Source organism: Strix aluco, chromosome W (genome assembly GCF_031877795.1).
Source record: "Strix aluco isolate bStrAlu1 chromosome W, bStrAlu1.hap1, whole genome shotgun sequence".
Classification (NCBI taxonomy): Eukaryota; Metazoa; Chordata; class Aves; order Strigiformes; family Strigidae; genus Strix; species Strix aluco.
The window spans coordinates 18,029,243-18,047,314 of NC_133970.1; the positions used below are offsets into that span (position 1 = coordinate 18,029,243).

Below are 18,072 nucleotides of genomic sequence, written 5' to 3' on the forward strand. Positions count from 1 at the left end.
AATACTTCGTAACACACTGTGTTATCTCTACCCATTGATTCCAGGTAGATTTCTCTGCATTTTGCTGCATGGACAGTTGTGAATAGTGAAGGTGCATTTGGGCAGCTAATTCTCATAATTCATCCACTGTTCAAGGAATCCTTATTTTTGCCAGGGGAGCTGGAACTCCTTGTACCCCATCAGGAAAGGATGGTCAGAACATGATAGATATCATGTCCTGACAATGTTTGAGAAACTCCACATTTGTTCATAAAACATTCTCCATCTTCTCCTGGCTTAGTGCAGCTAACAGAAGCATCTAACAGATGCAGCAGTTTGCACAGTGGTTTCTGGGCTCTGCTCTTAGATCATCTAGATTTTCAGGGAATGGGAATAACTTCTGAGATCATATGGGGACTCCTAGGAACACCTTGAGGAACTTCAGGGTGCCTGATGTTGCTGGGAAAGGATACCTACAGGAAACTATGATTCTAGCAGCTAATGAGCTCTGTCAGTTGTTCTTGATAAAAGGATGCTTTGAGCTTTTGTTCCAGCTGACTCCTGATTAAAAATGGTCAATCACACTTTCAGCAGGTGCTAGGGAGAGGCCTATATAACTGCTGGGCCTAGCACTAATAGTAGTGAGTAGGCATAGTATTTGTTTTGGTAGGGTATGCAGCAATTGGTTAGAAACTTTGCTGAGAGTAGTTTATGTGTGCTCAGCAACAGTAATGATGTGCTTTGGAGCATGGTCCCCAGCACTAATTAGAGCAACTGTCCCTGGAATATCAGAGGTCTTGACTCAAACTGAGTTCCAGAGGAAGATTCATCTCTCCAGGCCTTTGGCTGCAGGAAGTGCCTGGGGCTTCTTGCTAAGGCCAGAGTGGGAGGAGATGGTACCCTTGTCTGCAGAAGATGTGTGTTGGTGGAGAATCTCTGTTGTAAAGTAAAGGAGCTGTAGGGAGGAGGTCAGCAGACTGCATGGTATCAGAGGTGATGAAAAGGAGATTAATAGGATTTTTCTCTTAAGACCCTAGAGATATAAGAGTCTGAATCTGCAGCTGCGATGAGGGAGGGGGCAGCTGGGGTCTGTGATGGAAGAAAGGAACAAGGTAAATGGCAGGATCACATCCCTGGACTTCAGGAGAGCAGGCTTTGGTTTGTTCATGGACCTGCTTGGAACAATTCTGTGTGTTGTGGTTTAACCCCACTAGGCAAATAACCTATGCAAGCACTGTTCAGCAATAACTAAAACATGGATGTGTTATCAATGCTGTTTTGGTCACAAATCCAAAACATATCACTGTAAGAGCTGCTATAAAGAAAACTAACTCCATCCAGTAGATAAGTAATTGTACTGTACGAATAGTTAATGCACTTGTGCACATGTGCTTATTGGATTGGAGCAACAGTAGGGAGGCCCCCCATCTGTCTACTAAGAAGTAGAGGATCATACTGACATGCTAGTGGCTTTCCGGTAGGTATTCAGAAAGTACCTCAGTGGTCCCTTGTCTATTCAGGTGTATATATAATCCTATAGTTTTCATCTATATATAGCAGCCACCACTTTCTTGGATGTGGTCTGAGTTGTGCCAGTGTTTGCTCATGGCTTTGGCCTTAAGGAGACCCTTGGTGTTCTGCATTTATCAGGTCTTGTGGGGTCAACAGGACTGCTAGTTTCAGGAGTTTATTGGTCCTTGGGAGACTTTCACACACTATCTTCATTAAGTTCATGAAGAGCCTCATGAAGTTCAACAAGGGGAAAGGCAATGTCCTGCACCTGGAGAAGAACAACCCCATGAACCAATATATGCTTGGGGCCACCCAACTGGAAAGCAGCTTGGCAGAAAGGGACCTGGGGTCCTGGTGGACACCAGCTTGAACAAGAGCCAGCAACGTGCACCTTCCTCGACCTTCAAGCAATATCTTGCCTGATGCATCCCTGCAGGTCGAGGAAGGTGATCCTTCCCCTCAGCACTGGTGTACTGGGTTTGCGTGTCAAGGTTTTGGTAGCGCAGGTGCTACAGGGGTAGCCTCTGTGAGAAGCTGCCAGAAGCTTCCCCTATGTCCAATAGAGCCAATGCCAGCTGGTTCCAAGACAGACCCACTGCTAGCCAAGACCAAGCCAGTCAGTGATGGTGGTGATGCCTCTGTGATAACATATTTAAGAAAGGGGAAAAAAAACAAACCTGGGGGAGAGCAATTGCAGCTGGAGAGAGGAGTGAGAATATGTGAGAGAAACAACTCTGCAGGCACCAAGGTCAGTGAAGAAGGAGGGGGAGGAGGTGCTCCAGGTGCTGGAGCAGAGATTCCCCTGCAGCCCATGGTGTAGCCCATGGTGAGGCAGGCTGTCACCCTGCAGCCCATGGAGGTTAATGGTGGAGCAGATATTCACCTGCAGCCTGGGGAGGACGCCACACTGGAGCAGGTAGATGTGCCCTGAAGGAGGCTGTCGCCCTGTGGAGAGCCTGTGCTGGAGCAGGCTCCTGGCAGGACCTGTGGACCCATGGAGAGAGGAGCCTATGCTCGAGTAGGTTTTCTGGCAGGACTTGTGACCCCATGGGGGACCCACACTGGAGCAGCCTGTTCCTCAAGGGCTGCACCCCGTGGAAAGGACCCACGCTGGAGCAGTTTGTGAAGAACTGCAGCCCATGGGAAGGACTCATGTCGGAGAAGTTCATGGAGGACTGTCTCCTGTGGGAGGGACCCCACACTGGAGCAGGAGAAGAGTATGAGGAGTCCTCCCCCTGAAGAGGAAGGAGTGGCAGAAACAATGGGTGATGAACTGACTGCAACCCCCATTCCCCATCTTCTTGTGCAGCTGATGGGGAGGAGGTAGAGAAATCATGAGTAAAGTTAAGCTCGGGAAGAAGGGAGGGGTGGGGGGAAGGTGCTTTAAGATTTGTTTTATTTCTCATTACCCTACTGTTGCATTTCAGGTAATGAATTAATTTGGTAAGAGATGAATCCCCTTGCATTCTAGCTGGTCCTCAGAGATTAGAGGGGCTGGGGGCGGCTGGACTTCTCTCTTAATAGCTATGCCAATTATGGCTGTGACTATAGGCCTGACACCAGATGCACGAACAGCCCCTATGCTGTAGGTCCGGTTGCATTCAAGAGAAGCAGTCAGGTTCACGAATAGTACGGTTTATTCTTGTGCAACATCTACAGATTCTTTGAGATTGCCTGCGATAAATGCACAAACTGCAGGTTGGCTATATAGCTCTACACACAAAAACGATTGCAATCACACACACTTAATTCCCGGGTAATCACTTGGTGTAGCTGAGGGCTCAAATCTTACCAAAAGGCATCCCTTCTGGGGGGGGGGCGGCGAGGAGCACAAAGCTGTCAATCTGTCCCTCTGATTTCGTATCGGGTTCTCGTCCCTCCGAGTTAGATACAAACTCGGGGTAGTATTTATCTCAGTATGTATGTGTGAGTGGGTGGGACTGTGGTCAAGCCATTGTTTCTTGAGTAACAACACAGCACATTCCTTGGTGCAAGGGGTGCGCTGGTTTTGTGGGAGAAGAGGAAGAATGAGAGATAAGGTCTGCAGAGTTCTGCAAAACAGTCCTTGGGAGAAGGGGAAGAGCAGGAGAGAAATCTGCATTCTCGTGTCAAATGTTCCTTGAGAAAAGTGGAAGAACGGGACCGCACGGCCTCCACCTCGCTTCTCATTCCTCCTTGGTGCCATGGCAACACAAATCACTGGATCTCTATCCCGTCCTGTGTTTGTTCTGGGCACCATGCGTTAAGGAAATGTGTGTTTTGCATTTTTTTCGCTGTTTTGCTTTTCCCACATTTCCAACACCTACTCTGATTTGACTTGCAATAAATTTAGTTACTTTTCCCAAGTCGAGACTGTTTTGCCCGTGATGGTAATTGGTGAGTGATCTCTCCCTGTCCTTATCTTGACGCGTGAGCCTTTCATTATATTTTTCTCTCCCTTGTCCAGTTGAGGAGGGGGAGTAATAGAGGGACTTTGGTGGGCACCTGGCATCCAGCCAGGGTCAGACACCCAGCACAACTGATGAGGCCACACCTGGAGTATTGTGTCCAGTTCTGGGCTCCTCAGTACAAGAGAGACATGGACATGCTGGAGAGCGTCCAGCAAAGAGCCACAAAGATGATTAAGGGGCTGGAGCATCTCTCCTATGAGGAAAGGCTGAGAGAGCTGGGGCTGTTTATTCTAGAGAAGAGAAGGCTCAGGGGGGAATTTCGTCAATGTATATAAATACCTGAGGGAGGGTGCAAAGAGGACCGAGCCAGGCTCTTTTCAGTGGTGCCCAGTGACAGGACAAGAGGCAATGGGCACAAGCTGAAACACAGGAGGTTCTGTCTGAACATCAGGAAACGCTTTTTCACTGTGAGAGTGATTGAGCACTGGAAGGGGTTGCCCAGGGATGTTTTAGAGTCTCCCTCCTTGGAGATATTCAGAAGTTACCTGGACATCGTCCTGGGCAACTGGCTCTAGGTGGCCCTGCTTGAGCAGGGGGGTTGGACCAGATGACCTCCAGAAGTCCCTTCCAACCTCAATCATTCTGTGATTCTCAGCATGTACTTTTCCTCTCTGGCCTGTTCTTTTCAGGTAACTATTGCTCCATCCACGCACATAAGTACCTAAAGAGCCAATTCACACAAACTCATGCAGAAGAGGCTTTTATGACCATTCTTTATGTTGTATAAACTTGAACTGTAGAAACCTGTACTGCAGGATGTTGTAGATGTTAAAAGTTTACATATCTTTAAAAAAGCTGCAGGTAAATTCACAGAAGAATTATTGGGTGAGGACTATTAATACAAGGCTCTACATCTGTTTTAGAAAATTCCTGAATTGTTTGAGATTGGGGAGCATTCTGGAGACTATTGCTATTTACTTGCTCTGTTCTTATGCCTTTCCCCAAGGGTCTGCGATTGGCTCCTGCTGGGAACAGGTTCTGTTCTAGGATGGCTAGACCTAGTGTTAGCTACTCTTAGGATGACCAATTACCGAGACAAAAGTACAAGGATTATTTGGGAGGGGGCTCCGTAGATGGGGTATCTTGGTGAAATTTTGGAATATAGCTACTCTGATAGTCTCTCTAAGCTTTAATTTATGAAAGAGATAAGTTTTATTTATAATATATATGAATTCATTTTGGTTTTGCCCCTTAATCTGTCTGATGATTCTGTCTTGCAGAAAGCACCTCTACTGCTACATTACAGACCCAAAATGGACTTGCTGTAGGAGAACTTTATTGTCCTTCTGGACAGTTTTTTTTGCAGAGACTATCATCTGGCACCTTAGTGCTGCACTTAACTCTGATGTGACACGAACCAGCAGAATCATTTTGGAACATTGTAGCGCTTCTATAGCAGACTGTCCTTCTGAATATTTCTAAGGATGTGCTGCATGAATTTTTGGACAAAAAAAATATTTATTTTTGTACAAATGAAATAAATCACAACTCAACAGGATTCTACCAGCATTGAGTTTACAGGTAGTGAAAAGACTTCACAGTTCCATGAAGCTCAGCCTGATTCATCTATTTGTAGTTACACAAAAATAAGTTAAAATGGTGTGGGAGAGGCTTTTAACACCAAAATACTCTATTTACTTATTTTTTTTGTCTTTAAACTTTACAACTTGTTTCAGTATGTTTTTCTGAGGTGTTTTGTTTTATGTAGTATGCCCAGTTATATCAGCTTTAATCAAGCATTGAACATACCTAATGATACAGTAACGGGTGATATTTATTATGCTGCATTAAAAACTTCCTAAAAGCCTGGAGATCCAATTACTTCATTAGTTTTGCACAATGTTTGTTCTTTATTTTGTATTTCAGTAATGTTTTAATATGCCCCCCTTTGCATGTTGATTTGAAATGCGTTCATTTGATTTTTTTAAATATGCCTTAATATTTTACCATGGCATAATTTACATCAGATCATAACAAATACTCATAAATGCTGAACTTGTGAAATTGTTTTAAAGCAAATATGTCATCTAATTGGGTCTTTCAAAAATCAAATTTTACTTTAGGTAGTATTTGCTATTTCATTAGCTGTTAAAACTATGGCTGAGCAGCTTTTGTTGATGTTACACAAGTTTCCATTTCACTAGCTAAAAATTCTTCAGTTAACTGCAAATCAATTCTGTGTTTCTTTTACTGTTTTCTATATGAAACCATAGCTGTTTATAGCTCAATTACTATTTATCTTTGAGGTCAGATTAGATTACAGGGGTACCTTCTGGCCTTAACTGATAATTTTGTTTGTGTCAAGCCCTGAGAGATGCAAACTACCATATGTGTATCTGTGTCTGTGTACAGACATGCGTGCACCTTAGAGAATCCACCTTCAGTAGTGCTTAGCAGTGTTGACTACACTGATTGAAAGGTTTTTTTAAAATAGTCAGCTTCATAAAAATGTGGTAGCAGTTGAAAGGGACTTCTGCAAGCTGTATGCTGCATAGCATTATATATAGCATGGATGTGAGTGTGTCTAACGTGGGGTCTTAAATAACTGAAAAGAAGATAAGCAGTTTTATTGGCAGCCTCCAGATGTCAATAATTTTTAACTCTTTGAGTTTTCCTGTCAGCTGAAAATGACAGTTATATCAAACACTTTATTCTTTCATAAAATGTCAATGGCTAGGAAAATCAGTATGCCTGTTAGCACTGTCCTGCTTCTTCCAGCTGTGCTCCCCTACTTTGCAAGAAAGCATTGCTTAATGTTACTTGATAATAGGAGGTTGATCTCATAAGAGACTTATTCAAGTATTCTAAATCCTACTGCCTATTCTTGAGTTTTCCAAGCACCACGTTGCTCTGCACATCTCCCATGATTTTCTTAATTGAACTTTTCAGTTCTTTTCCTAGTTCTGCTGTTGCCAGAGGGAAGCTCTAAGTTCACTTGTTTATCTTAGGAAATGGGGCCCTTGTTTTAATTTATGGCCATAGATGGTGAATGGTGAAGAAATTGAAAGAAATTAAAAGAGAAAGAAAAAGTCTACTGAACTATGGGCATGGTCAAGAGAGCCACAGTAAGGCCAGTGGAGTACTGCCATCTCTGCAAAGGATGATGTGAGACCACTACATTTGAACACCTGGGTTAGACAGGACTTCTTTATGTCAAAGCTTAGAGAATGTGCATGTGATGGAATTAGAAGTTTGCTCTGGTTTTGCTGTACTGTTTCTGGACTTGCTTACCTACAATTTAGCTTTTATCTGGTTTTAGCATTAATAGAAGTGACAGAAGAGGACAGATGAGATCTAATTAGTCTCTATTTTTGGTAGTCTTTCACAGAATAGTGAATGCAGGTGATATGGATGTATATGTAAGTTAACATAATAGACCTTTCTGGAGCTCTTCATGTGGCTATCATTGTATACTTCCCAGTGTAAATCAGGGGCTGGTTCCAGTTAGTGAGGCCTCCAGAGAGTGCAAATATGGTTATAAAAACCCATCCTCCATGCACCCCTAATGTACCTGACATAGACATGGAGCTCAAGCCCATAGACCATGTAAATGCCTAATTCATTGTTCAGCTACAGTCTAAGGGTTTAATAAATATATTTGTGATTGGTCTACCTCAGTATATGTACACTGTGGAACCTTATTGCAAGATCAGATGTTGATGCAGTGCTGTTGAAGGTTATTGGGATTTTAGTGTTTCCCTGTGTAGCTCCACAACTGAAAGAGGTTACAAATGTGTAAATTCAGAAAGCTCTCTGACATTCAGTTCTAAATCTTGCTCTAACAGTCTATAATATAGAATATATGTTTGCAAGTTTGTAACTACCTTTGAAATCACTCAAATTTGTTACGGTGCCATATCAATATATTTAAATCTGTTTATATAGGTATGCATCTGTAGCCAGTGTTAACACCTATCGCTGGTGATTGCTCATAACTGTGTGTAACAACTGCTTTTGTAATGTGTTTAACCTGATAAAACCTGAGCAGTGCTTTTAAAAACAAAACAAACAAAAAAACCCAACCACAACCCTATTGTTCACATCATGTCACAATAGATATCTTCATTACAAAAAATATTTCCCATGGGGAGGGATGGGATGGGATGGTGTCTGCGCCATCTGTTTGCTTTCTAGCTTTATAGGAAGACTAGACTACAACTGAATTCAAGTCAGAGGCAAGCCTTGGGGTCAAAGTTCTTGTTTACTTCTTTGAAGATTAAGAAACAGTTGATTTAATGCCAAGATTATATTGGCTAAAACAATACTGGCTTCTCTTTTTTTTTTCCTTTTTTTAACTTTTAAATATCAAAGTTGGGCTCAGTATAGATATTTCTTGAATCCTGATGAGGTAATGATTAATTTATTTTGATCTTAATGAAGATAACATTACTGTGAAGTAATTTTTACAGCCACTTACACTGGTAAATAATTGCAGTAAAAAGGTATCTTGTAGCATTATCCTCAGCAGTAATAAGACTAAATTATCCCAGGCTCAAAGTCTCACTAGATATAGTTTTCATTAAAAATAGGTAATTCACAGAAAATATATAATATTGAATTTAACTAAGATTTGGGAGCTTGGAAAAATTAACTTTATAAAAATTATTTATTAAGCATTCTGTTTTATCATTAGAGTATTTTTTTGTTTCAAAGGCCCAGCTTTATTTGCAGGCATATAAAACTGTAAAAAAGTTTTACAGCTTCTTCCTGTTATATTAGGTTTGAATGGCTTTTATTTGTATGTCTTTGCTATGTATGGCTAAAGAGCTTTGCTTATTCTTTTGTGCAATGGGTCAGAAACATGCATTTATGAGGCATATGTTTAAACTGTAAATGTAGCATCTAGTTCTAAATTAAAAAGCAATGTAGATGGGGATTTTCATATATACATTCAGTGGGTTTTTGCTTGGGATTTTCATTTGTGGTTTGTTGGGTTTTTTGTGTTTTTTTTAAGAATGAAGTTTGGAATTTTATGGGCTTGTAAAATCTTTAAGTGCAAGAACTACCCATCAGCAATATTTTAAAATGGATGATCTAGCAAGAAACTTCAGTATGAATTGTGGAAGTAATATGCAAAAGATGCAGCCTATCCAAAATTGGTTTGTGCCATTGTTATGTCTGGTATTGTTGCTTAACCCGAGCATATTTCTTTTTATTGGTTGTGCATTAATATACACAACACTGTCACCTCTGGGAATGTGGGACTGCAAAAATGAGACTACATTTATGATGGTACTATATTTTTCAATAGACTATGAACCTTTGAAAGCTTATCTGGCTCTATTAGCATAATTAGTCTTAGGAGATTCACTTTTTTTCCTACTGGATGGTAAATGGAACTATACAGCTAGTCTATTTTTCAATTATATGAATCTTACCATTGAGTTAAGTATAATCAGAAAGAGCCAACTAGTCTGTACAATACCACGTTAATCTTAATAAATGTGTTTTCTCAGCAGTACTTAAGAAATGTATTTAGTACATAAGGCTGAATTTTACAGAAAAATCTAGTTTTTGTATTTCCTCAGGTAATTGATTCAGTTTGGACATTTCACTGGAGATGTTAATACAATCTATGCTTCAGTTTTTCTGCCTGAAGTTAATAACAAGAAAAAATGTCATACATGCTAGAATCTTTTCATAATATTCACTTAATTATAACTGAGAGGTATTGACTTCTGTCTCTCTTAAAGGTGCAGAGAGCATTAAGGTGCCTAACATCAGCATGGAAAAATACTTTAATGTCTGTTTTCATCAAAACCTGAAAACATGTACAGACACTCTCTAAGTACCTGCCTTTTGTGGGAAGGCAACAGTCATATTTTTACAGTTTAGTTTGATATGCCTGTACACAAATTTAAAACTCTATTCTTGTTTGAGCCACTTGAGTGGATCCTCAAGGCTTCTTGGAAACCTTTTGAAGCCACCATGATCTGCTGAGGTCAGATTGCAAGATAGGGGCTAAAAGGCCAATTCTGCAAACTCTTACAGTGGTAACTTTATTAGAAACCTAGATGGTTCCACTGAAAACAGTGGAATCATTCATGTGGACAAAATTGCTTAAATGTGTGTCTGCAAGATGGAGTCCTAATTTTTGAAGGACAGACTGATGTTTCTGTATCTTTTAACTTAAAAAAACATTGGTTTGATAAAGTTCTTTTATCCAAGTAATTTAATTGGACAGAAAGAGTTTGTTCTTTTTCTGCAACAACATTAAATTAAGGTTAAAGGACAATAAACCAGTACAATCACTAAGCCTTTATCTTCAATATGTGGCATAATAAAGATACTGAAACTATCAGTGTAAGACCATATTTTGACTTGGTTTCACTTGAGAGATTACTTTTTTATACTGTTTCCTGTGTGATTTTTGTACTATTGGTGGCTAGTTTTGATCTGAAGAAGCATTTTGGGATTATTGCTTAATGTTTTGATTTTACGATAGTGATGCTTGTATCCAGTGTTTTGCCAAATAATATTATATGCTTGTTAATAAAAGTAAAAAAGCTAACTGAAATCCTGTCAGGTTGGTGGTAGTTGTTCCATTCCAATCCCCTCCTTCCCATACTATATTATGCAAGCTAGTCCTTTATGTTCTTAAACAAACACAGTGTGACTGGAACAAGAATGACATACATGGTTCTATAATCAATCTTTATTCCCATCTTGCTCAGTTGAGATGTTGGCATAGCCCAAAGGAGTACTTTATGACATATGATGCTGAAATGTCTGTTCCAAATGTGTGGCCATAATTGCCTAGCAGTTAATTAACATGTCTTCTGTTGGGGGGACAGGAAGTAAGTACTTTACCATTTTCACATGTTTGTGAGTAAAAATATACTTAGAATAGAATATAGAATAGAACTGCACACAGTACTCAGGGTGAGGCCGCACCAACGCTGAATACAGCAGGATAATCACCCCTTTTGACCGGCTGGTTATGCTGTGTTTGATGTACCCCAGGCTGCGGTTTGCCCTCTTGGCTGCCAGGGCACACTGCTGACTCGTATTGAGCCTGCTGTCGACCAGCACCCCCAGATCCCTTCCTGCAGGGCTGCTCTCCAGCCACTCCTCTCCCAATCTATACTTGTGTGAGAAACTGTGGACTAAGGTATTGTTTATTAAGATTTATGTTAAGCTCAATGTAAAATTAGACGACAGAAACCGCTCATGCAAACAACCACTGGACGCCGCCTGTGTGAGATAAGATAACTGTAATCGCTCACACAAACTGAACCAGATACTGCTCATGCAAGATAACCACCAGATTTCCAGGAAGCGACAAGAAACAGGACAAGACAGCCCATATAAGGATATATGAGTGAAAGATCAACTATGAGACAAAGAGGGAAGACTTCTTACTTCAGCCTCAACAAATACCAGGAGGCAGGAAACAACCCCCCTAACAACAACTGAAGCATGCGCGGAGTACCTCCACTACCTCATGAGCACGGAAGTAAAGATGTATAAAAAGGGGACTATTTGAACTACTCAGCACGGCAGTTGGCGGAGCGCAGACTCCCCTGCCGTCCAGCGCTGTCTTTGCTCATATTCTACTTGCTATAATTAATAAAGATTGAATTATAGTCCATTGTGGTCTCAATTTATAACAATTCCTGGTGCCGTGACTCGGATAAGGAACGGTGGGCTTCTGTCCTCCGGGGAGGCGCCCCGCGGCAATCCGCGGCCCCGCGACTGACAGCCTACCTCAACCTTACCGACGAACCTAAATTCTAGAATAGTGAGCAAAGGAGAAAACCGGTAAAATCCCATAAAAATTCTGTGCACGGGAGTCCGGACGAAGACGCAGGACGCGTAAGTATATTGCGAATTTGCTCGCAGGTTTGCCATTCGGGCGGGACTGGGTTTCCTGGAATATAACGAATGAGAGGTTCGATATACTGAACCAAGCGAGTGTGGACTCTTAAGTACTGCGTTTCCCATCTCCCGCGAGGGATTGGGCCAGGAACAAGGGGAGTGAGTGAGTGTATGTTTGTGGATATTCCAGAAGATGGGGGCGAAGGGCAGCAAGCCTTCGACTCCCATGGGAAGGGTACACACTGTACCTAAGAATACCCCTTTGGCATATGTCTTAGACAATTGGAGGTATTTCCCTGGAACCCTAGGGAAAGATAAGCAGAAAATGATAGAATACTGTACTAAGATATGGGGAGGGAAGAAGATTTCTAAAAATACCTTTTGGCCAGTCTATGGGTCAGAAGAAGATTGGGTAAGACAGCAATTAAACCTCTGGGTCAATAATAAAAAACCCCTTAACCCGGAGGAGAGTCAGTATGCGGAAGTATGGATAAAAAGACCGGGAGCTAAACTTTACCCACTGAATGAAGTAAAAACTAAACAAAAGAAAAAGCAGGAAGAGTTAGACGAAACCCTTCTAACCCCCCCTCCTTACATTCCTCCTCCTGCTCCCGTAGCCCCTCCCGAGGTCCCCAGAGCTCCCACTCCCCCACCGGAGTCGGAACAAGGGTCTTCCCCTCCTCCTAGACGCATGACTAGAAGTCAAAAAGGGGCAGCTCAGATGTATCCTCTAAGGGAAATGCCCATGGGGGGACCTCAGCCTATGATTGGATATATTTCTGTACCCCTAAACTCGGCTGACCTACGAGATTTTAAAAGAACCGAGATGGGAAACTTGATTGAGGACCCACTTGGAGTGGCAGAAAGATTAGATCAATTTTTGGGACCAAACCTTTATACTTGGGATGAGATGCAATCTATCCTTGGTCAATTATTTACTACCGAGGAAAGAGATATGATTAGACGAGCAGGAATGAGACTGTGGGATGTTCAGCATGCCCAGGGACCCCAAGCAGATATCAAATGGCCACTCCAAAGACCTAACTGGGATAATCAGGATCCGGTGCATAGAACTCATATGCAAGATCTGAGAACTATAGTAATTCAGGGGATTAGAGAAGCAGTACCCCGTGGCCAGAATATCAATAAAGCATTTAATGAAATGCAAAAGAAAGATGAGAGCCCTACTGAGTGGCTGGAACGACTGAGGAAAGTCCTTCAACTGTATTCTGGGGTAAATCCAGACGACCCTTTAGGGCAAGCGCTCCTAAAAACTCAGTTTGTAGCAAAATCATGGGAAGATATCAGAAAAAAAAAAAAAAAAAAAGATTGAAAAGCTAGAAGACTGGCAAAATAGAGGGTTGGATGAATTATTGAGGGAAGCTCAGAAAGTCTACGTAAGGCGGGAAGAAGAGAGCAGCAAGCGACAAGTAAAAATGATGGTAGCAGCTGTCAGAGAGGATCGCAACGGGCGGACTGGTGAACACAGATCTGCTGGAATAAAACAAGGGAACGCAGTAGTAAAGAAGGAACAGAGATGTTGTTTTTACTGTGGAAAGAAGGGACACATAAAGAAGAATTGCAGAGAAAGGATCAGAGATGAGGAAATATTGAAAGCAGAATAGGAGAGTCAGGGGCTCTATATTTTAGGGGACCGGAGTCATCATGAGCCCTTGATAAAGTTAAAAATAGGTCCCCATAAACAAGAGTTCACCTTTTTAGTAGACACAGGGGCTGAGAAATCGACTATTAGGCAAATACCTGAGGGATGTAAAGCTTCCCCTGAAAAAGTACAAGTAATAGGGGCAAAAGGAGAACCCTTTAAAGTAAGCAAAATCAAAAATGTGATATTCGAAACTGAAAATAAATTTGGAATGGGTGAACTCTTGCTCGTCCCTGAAGCAGAATTTAATCTGTTGGGACGGGATTTAATTGTTGAATTGCAATTAGAAATCAAAGTAGAAAATCAAGAGCTAACGGTGTCTGCTTATCCCTTGACCATGGATGATCAAAAACAAATCAACCCCGATGTCTGGTACTCTCCGGATACAATAAGTAAATTAGAAATCCCACCGATTAAAATTCAAATTTCCGAACCCCACATACCTGTAAGGGTAAAGCAATATCCTATATCCTTAGAAGGATGGAGGGGATTAAAACCAGAAATTGATCGATTGTTAACACAAAGAATCTTAGAACCTTGTATGTCACCCTTTAACACTCCTATTTTGCCTGTAAGGAAGCCAAATGGAAAGTATCGGCTTGTACATGACTTAAGGGAAATAAACAAAAGAACTATCACCCGGTTCCCTGTAGTAGCAAATCCATACACACTGTTAAGCAAGCTAGGACCCCATAACTCCTGGTATAGTGTGGCTGATTTAAAAGATGCTTTTTGGGCCTGTCCATTGGCAGAAGAATGCCGTGATTATTTTGCCTTTGAATGGGAAGACATAGAGACAGGCCGAAGGCAGCAATTGAGATGGACCGTGCTCCCCCAAGGGTTCACTGAGTCCCCTAATCTGTTTGGACAGGCCCTGGAAGAACTCTTAAAAGAATACTAGGTACAAACGGGAAACGTGCTGTTACAGTATGTAGATGATCTGCTCATAGCAGGGAACAATAAGGAGGATGTAAGAAAAGAAAGCATTCGACTCCTAAACTTTCTTGCACAAAAGGGACTACGGGTATCACAAGAAAAGTTACAATTTGTGGAGGAAAAAGTGAAATATTTGGGACATTATTTGTTTAATGGCAAAAAAAATATTGGACCCAGAGCGCATTAAAGGAATTCTAGAATTACCTATGCCTGTCACTAAGAGGCAAATTCGGCAGGCATTAGGGCTATTTGGGTATTGTAGACAATGGATAGAGAACTACAGCTTTAAAGTTAAATTTTTATACGAACAATTGTCTAAAGACAAAATACTCAAGTGGACCCCTCGGGATCAAGAGCAGTTTGCTAATCTCAAAAGGGAGCTAAGTCAAGCACCGGTTTTAAGCCTCCCAGATTTAAAGCAGCCATTCCATTTATTCGTTAACATACATGAAGGAACGGCATTCGGAGTATTAACTCAGGAATGGGCCGGACAAAAGAAGCCGGTGGCATACTTATCGAAGCTGTTGGACCCTGTGAGCAGGGGTTGGCCAAGTTGTTTACAAATCATTGTCGCTGCTGCCTTATTACTTGAGGAGACGAATCGCATTACCTTTTGGTATAAAGTGTGTATTGTTGTTTATATTCGCAATAATTATTTCTCTCTTCGTATATTATATATGGAAGCATACAAAATGTACTAAAGGAAATTGTTAAACTCATGCAACCACACAATATTGAATATAGAAAATATGTTGATATAAACACTCTAGATATACGAATTAAGTGTAATAATTTGAACCGCAATTGTTATCCGTTTGCTTGTTCCAAGTGTATGGTATGCCAGGATAAATGGTGGACTCACTGTGAATGTGGATACCCTTCAATAGGGGTTTGCACACAGTGTTGGAAAATCCAAAGAACTCTCACTGAGTGAAAATCAAAGCAATTAGAGTCTAAACAAGAAATTATTTAAGAATCCCATGAGTGGTGGGAAATTTTTACCAAAGGAATAAACCCTCAATATTGTTGTTACTATTCCAACGAACCAATCCCCTTTGTAACTGAAATCTTGGCTATAAAGTGTAAGAAGGGAAGTACCAACTGTGCCTTGCCTCATCCCATTAGTTAAAGCTGTAAAGTGGGAAGCCTATATAAACAGGCAGAAAGCCCAAAACAGCTGTTCTCCTGAAGAATTCCCTTGCTGCCGAGAAGATGGTACACCCCGTGGCTCGAAGCAACCGAGTCGACGGGCGAGGCAGAGGAGGAACAAACTGTGGAGAAAAGAATCAGAACAATGGGACACAAAAGCAACAATGGCCAAACTTCCCCAGGGATGATAAAAATATACTTAAATTGGCAAAATTGACAGACACCTTTTTTTCTGGTGTACCGCTAGTTTTGTTATTGATAATAACCCAAGCAAATGGAAACCCCCATGAACCAATGCTCTGGAAACTATATAACTTACAGGAATCTAGACTAATACAAAATCAGACCTCTCCGGGAAATTGGAATTTTACTGTCCAATTAGTCTCAATGATTCCGGTCGATATCCAGAGAGGCTGGGAGGCGACGGAAGCCAACTCCAAAGCCTTCTATGTGTGTCCAGCTTCCAATCCTGGAAAGAGTTATTGCAACTATCCAGGCCATTTTTATTGCGGTTATTGGGGTTGCGAGACAATAGCCTCAGACTGGCCAACAAAAGGAGACAAATATATAAGTATCACTTGGGGACCTCCAGGTTGCATTCCACCACAACATGGATCTGACGGCTCCGGGGTCTGGGGATCTGTAAGGGGGGTGAAATCATCTCCATCAGAATGCGACAGAATAGAAATTGAAGTTAAACAACCAGAAGATGACACATGGTTAATTGGCCGTACCTGGGGAATTAGATATTGGGAACCTGGAGCAGATAGAGGAAGCTTTTTCAAAATAATAAAAGAAAGGATCGTGAAGCGGGCAGGTCATGGTATGAAAACTGGTTTAATGTTTCACCTTGGCTAACCACTTTGTTGTCGGCTTTAGCAGGACCGCTTATTATGTTGATCCTGGGACTTATATTTGGGCCTTGTATATTACACTATATTTTTCATTTTATTAAAGGATGGTTTGACACAGCTAAATTGCTTATTTTAACCTCGAGAGTAGAATATGAAAGTGTATCTAATAATGAAGATGAAAATTATTGTGAATGTATTATGCCACGCGAAAATCATTATTGTGAGTGCTATAATAAATGTCGAAATTGTGAAAAAGAAATTGTTTACAAGAATGAAGATGAAAGTAGCACCTAATAAACAATAGGATAAAAAGAAAAAGGGGGGATTGTGAGAAACTGTGGACTAAGGTATTGTTTATTAAGATTTATGTTAAGCTCAATGTAAAATTAGACGACAGAAACCACTCATGCAAACAACCACTGGACGCCACCTGTGTGAGATAAGATAACTGTAATCGCTCACACACTTGTGTCTGGCGTTATTCTGTCCCAGGTGCAGAATCCAGCATTTGTTCTTGTTAAATTTCATGCCATTGATGATTGCCCAATGCTCCAATTTATCTAGAACCTTCTGCAAGGCCTCTTGTCTCTTGAGCAAGTCAACAGCACCTCCCAGTTTAGTATCATCAGCAAACTTGCTAATGGTGCATTCAACTCCTGCATCCAGATCACTGATAAAAACATTGAACAGGACTGGCCCTAGGATTGAGCCCTGAGGAACACTGCTGGTGACTAGCTGCCAGCCAGATGTAGCCCCATTCACTACAACCCTTTGAGCCCTGCCATTCAGCCAGTTCTTCTCCCAGCACACTGTGAACCTGCTCATCCCACAGTTTGGACGACTTGTCCAGAAGGATGCTGTGAGGGACAGTACCAAAAGCCTTACTGAAATCCAGAAAAACTACTTGCCCTATCTATACATGTTACTTTAAGTTTTGCTCTTATCTGATGATGCTGATGCAGAGGGGGTAGACTGAACCGTGGCACTCTCTTGAACACATGTGTCCTGGTTTAACCAGGATAGGGTTAAGTTTCCCCAGCAGTGGGGGGGGGAGCTCTAGAAGTTGTGATGGTTTAGTCCCTGCCGGGGTCTGAGACCACGTGGCCGCTGCCCCTCCCCCACAAAGGGAGTGAAATACAAAGCCCTGGGGCTGAGATAAGGACAGGTTTAATACAGCAGTGCAACAGCGACAAAACAAACAGCAACAATAAGAATAACAGTGATAACAATGAACAGAGCAAAGTATATCTACCAATACAGGAGTGAGAGGAGCAGATGTATAAAACCACATGCCCCACGCTCCCGTGCCAGGATGTGCCAGGATGTGACGTCCGCATGGTATCTGAATAACCCCGCTAGAGCTCCCCCCCCCCCCCCGCTGGGGAAGCTTAACCCTATCCTGGTTAAACCAGGACAACATGTCAAATTGAAAAGCATACCAACCCAAATTCTGAATTTTTTCTTTTTCTGAATAAGGAGGAAGAGGGCATAGCTGTCCCTGATGGTCTTGGGAGAGGGTGATCTTGTAGCATCTTTCTACAGTACTGTGAATCTACAGGCTATTCTATTGCTCTTTGTATTGAGGAATGCAGAAGGGTTCTTTTCCTGCTAATAAGTTAGGAATTGTCAAGTTTTAGATTGGTTCGAAGCCAGAGGTTTGTTCTTGCACACAATTCTCACACTAATAGTAGCCATGTATAATCATCCCGAG

At 41.7% G+C, this 18,072-nt stretch overlaps 1 protein-coding gene across 4 annotated transcripts in view; it reads left to right on the forward strand.

Moving 5' to 3' along the window:
• The window catches only part of LOC141917860 (polycomb group RING finger protein 3-like), a 176,572-nt gene extending 166,114 nt beyond the window's left edge, over nt 1-10,458 (forward strand). For all 4 annotated transcript variants that reach the window (XM_074811472.1, XM_074811475.1, XM_074811474.1 and 1 more), the window contains one exon: nt 5,162-10,458. In XM_074811472.1, coding sequence (XP_074667573.1) covers nt 5,162-5,209 — 48 coding nt within the window. In that variant the 3' untranslated portion in view covers nt 5,210-10,458. The remainder of the gene's footprint in view (nt 1-5,161) is intronic.
• The last annotated feature ends 7,614 nt before the right edge of the window (nt 10,459-18,072 follow it).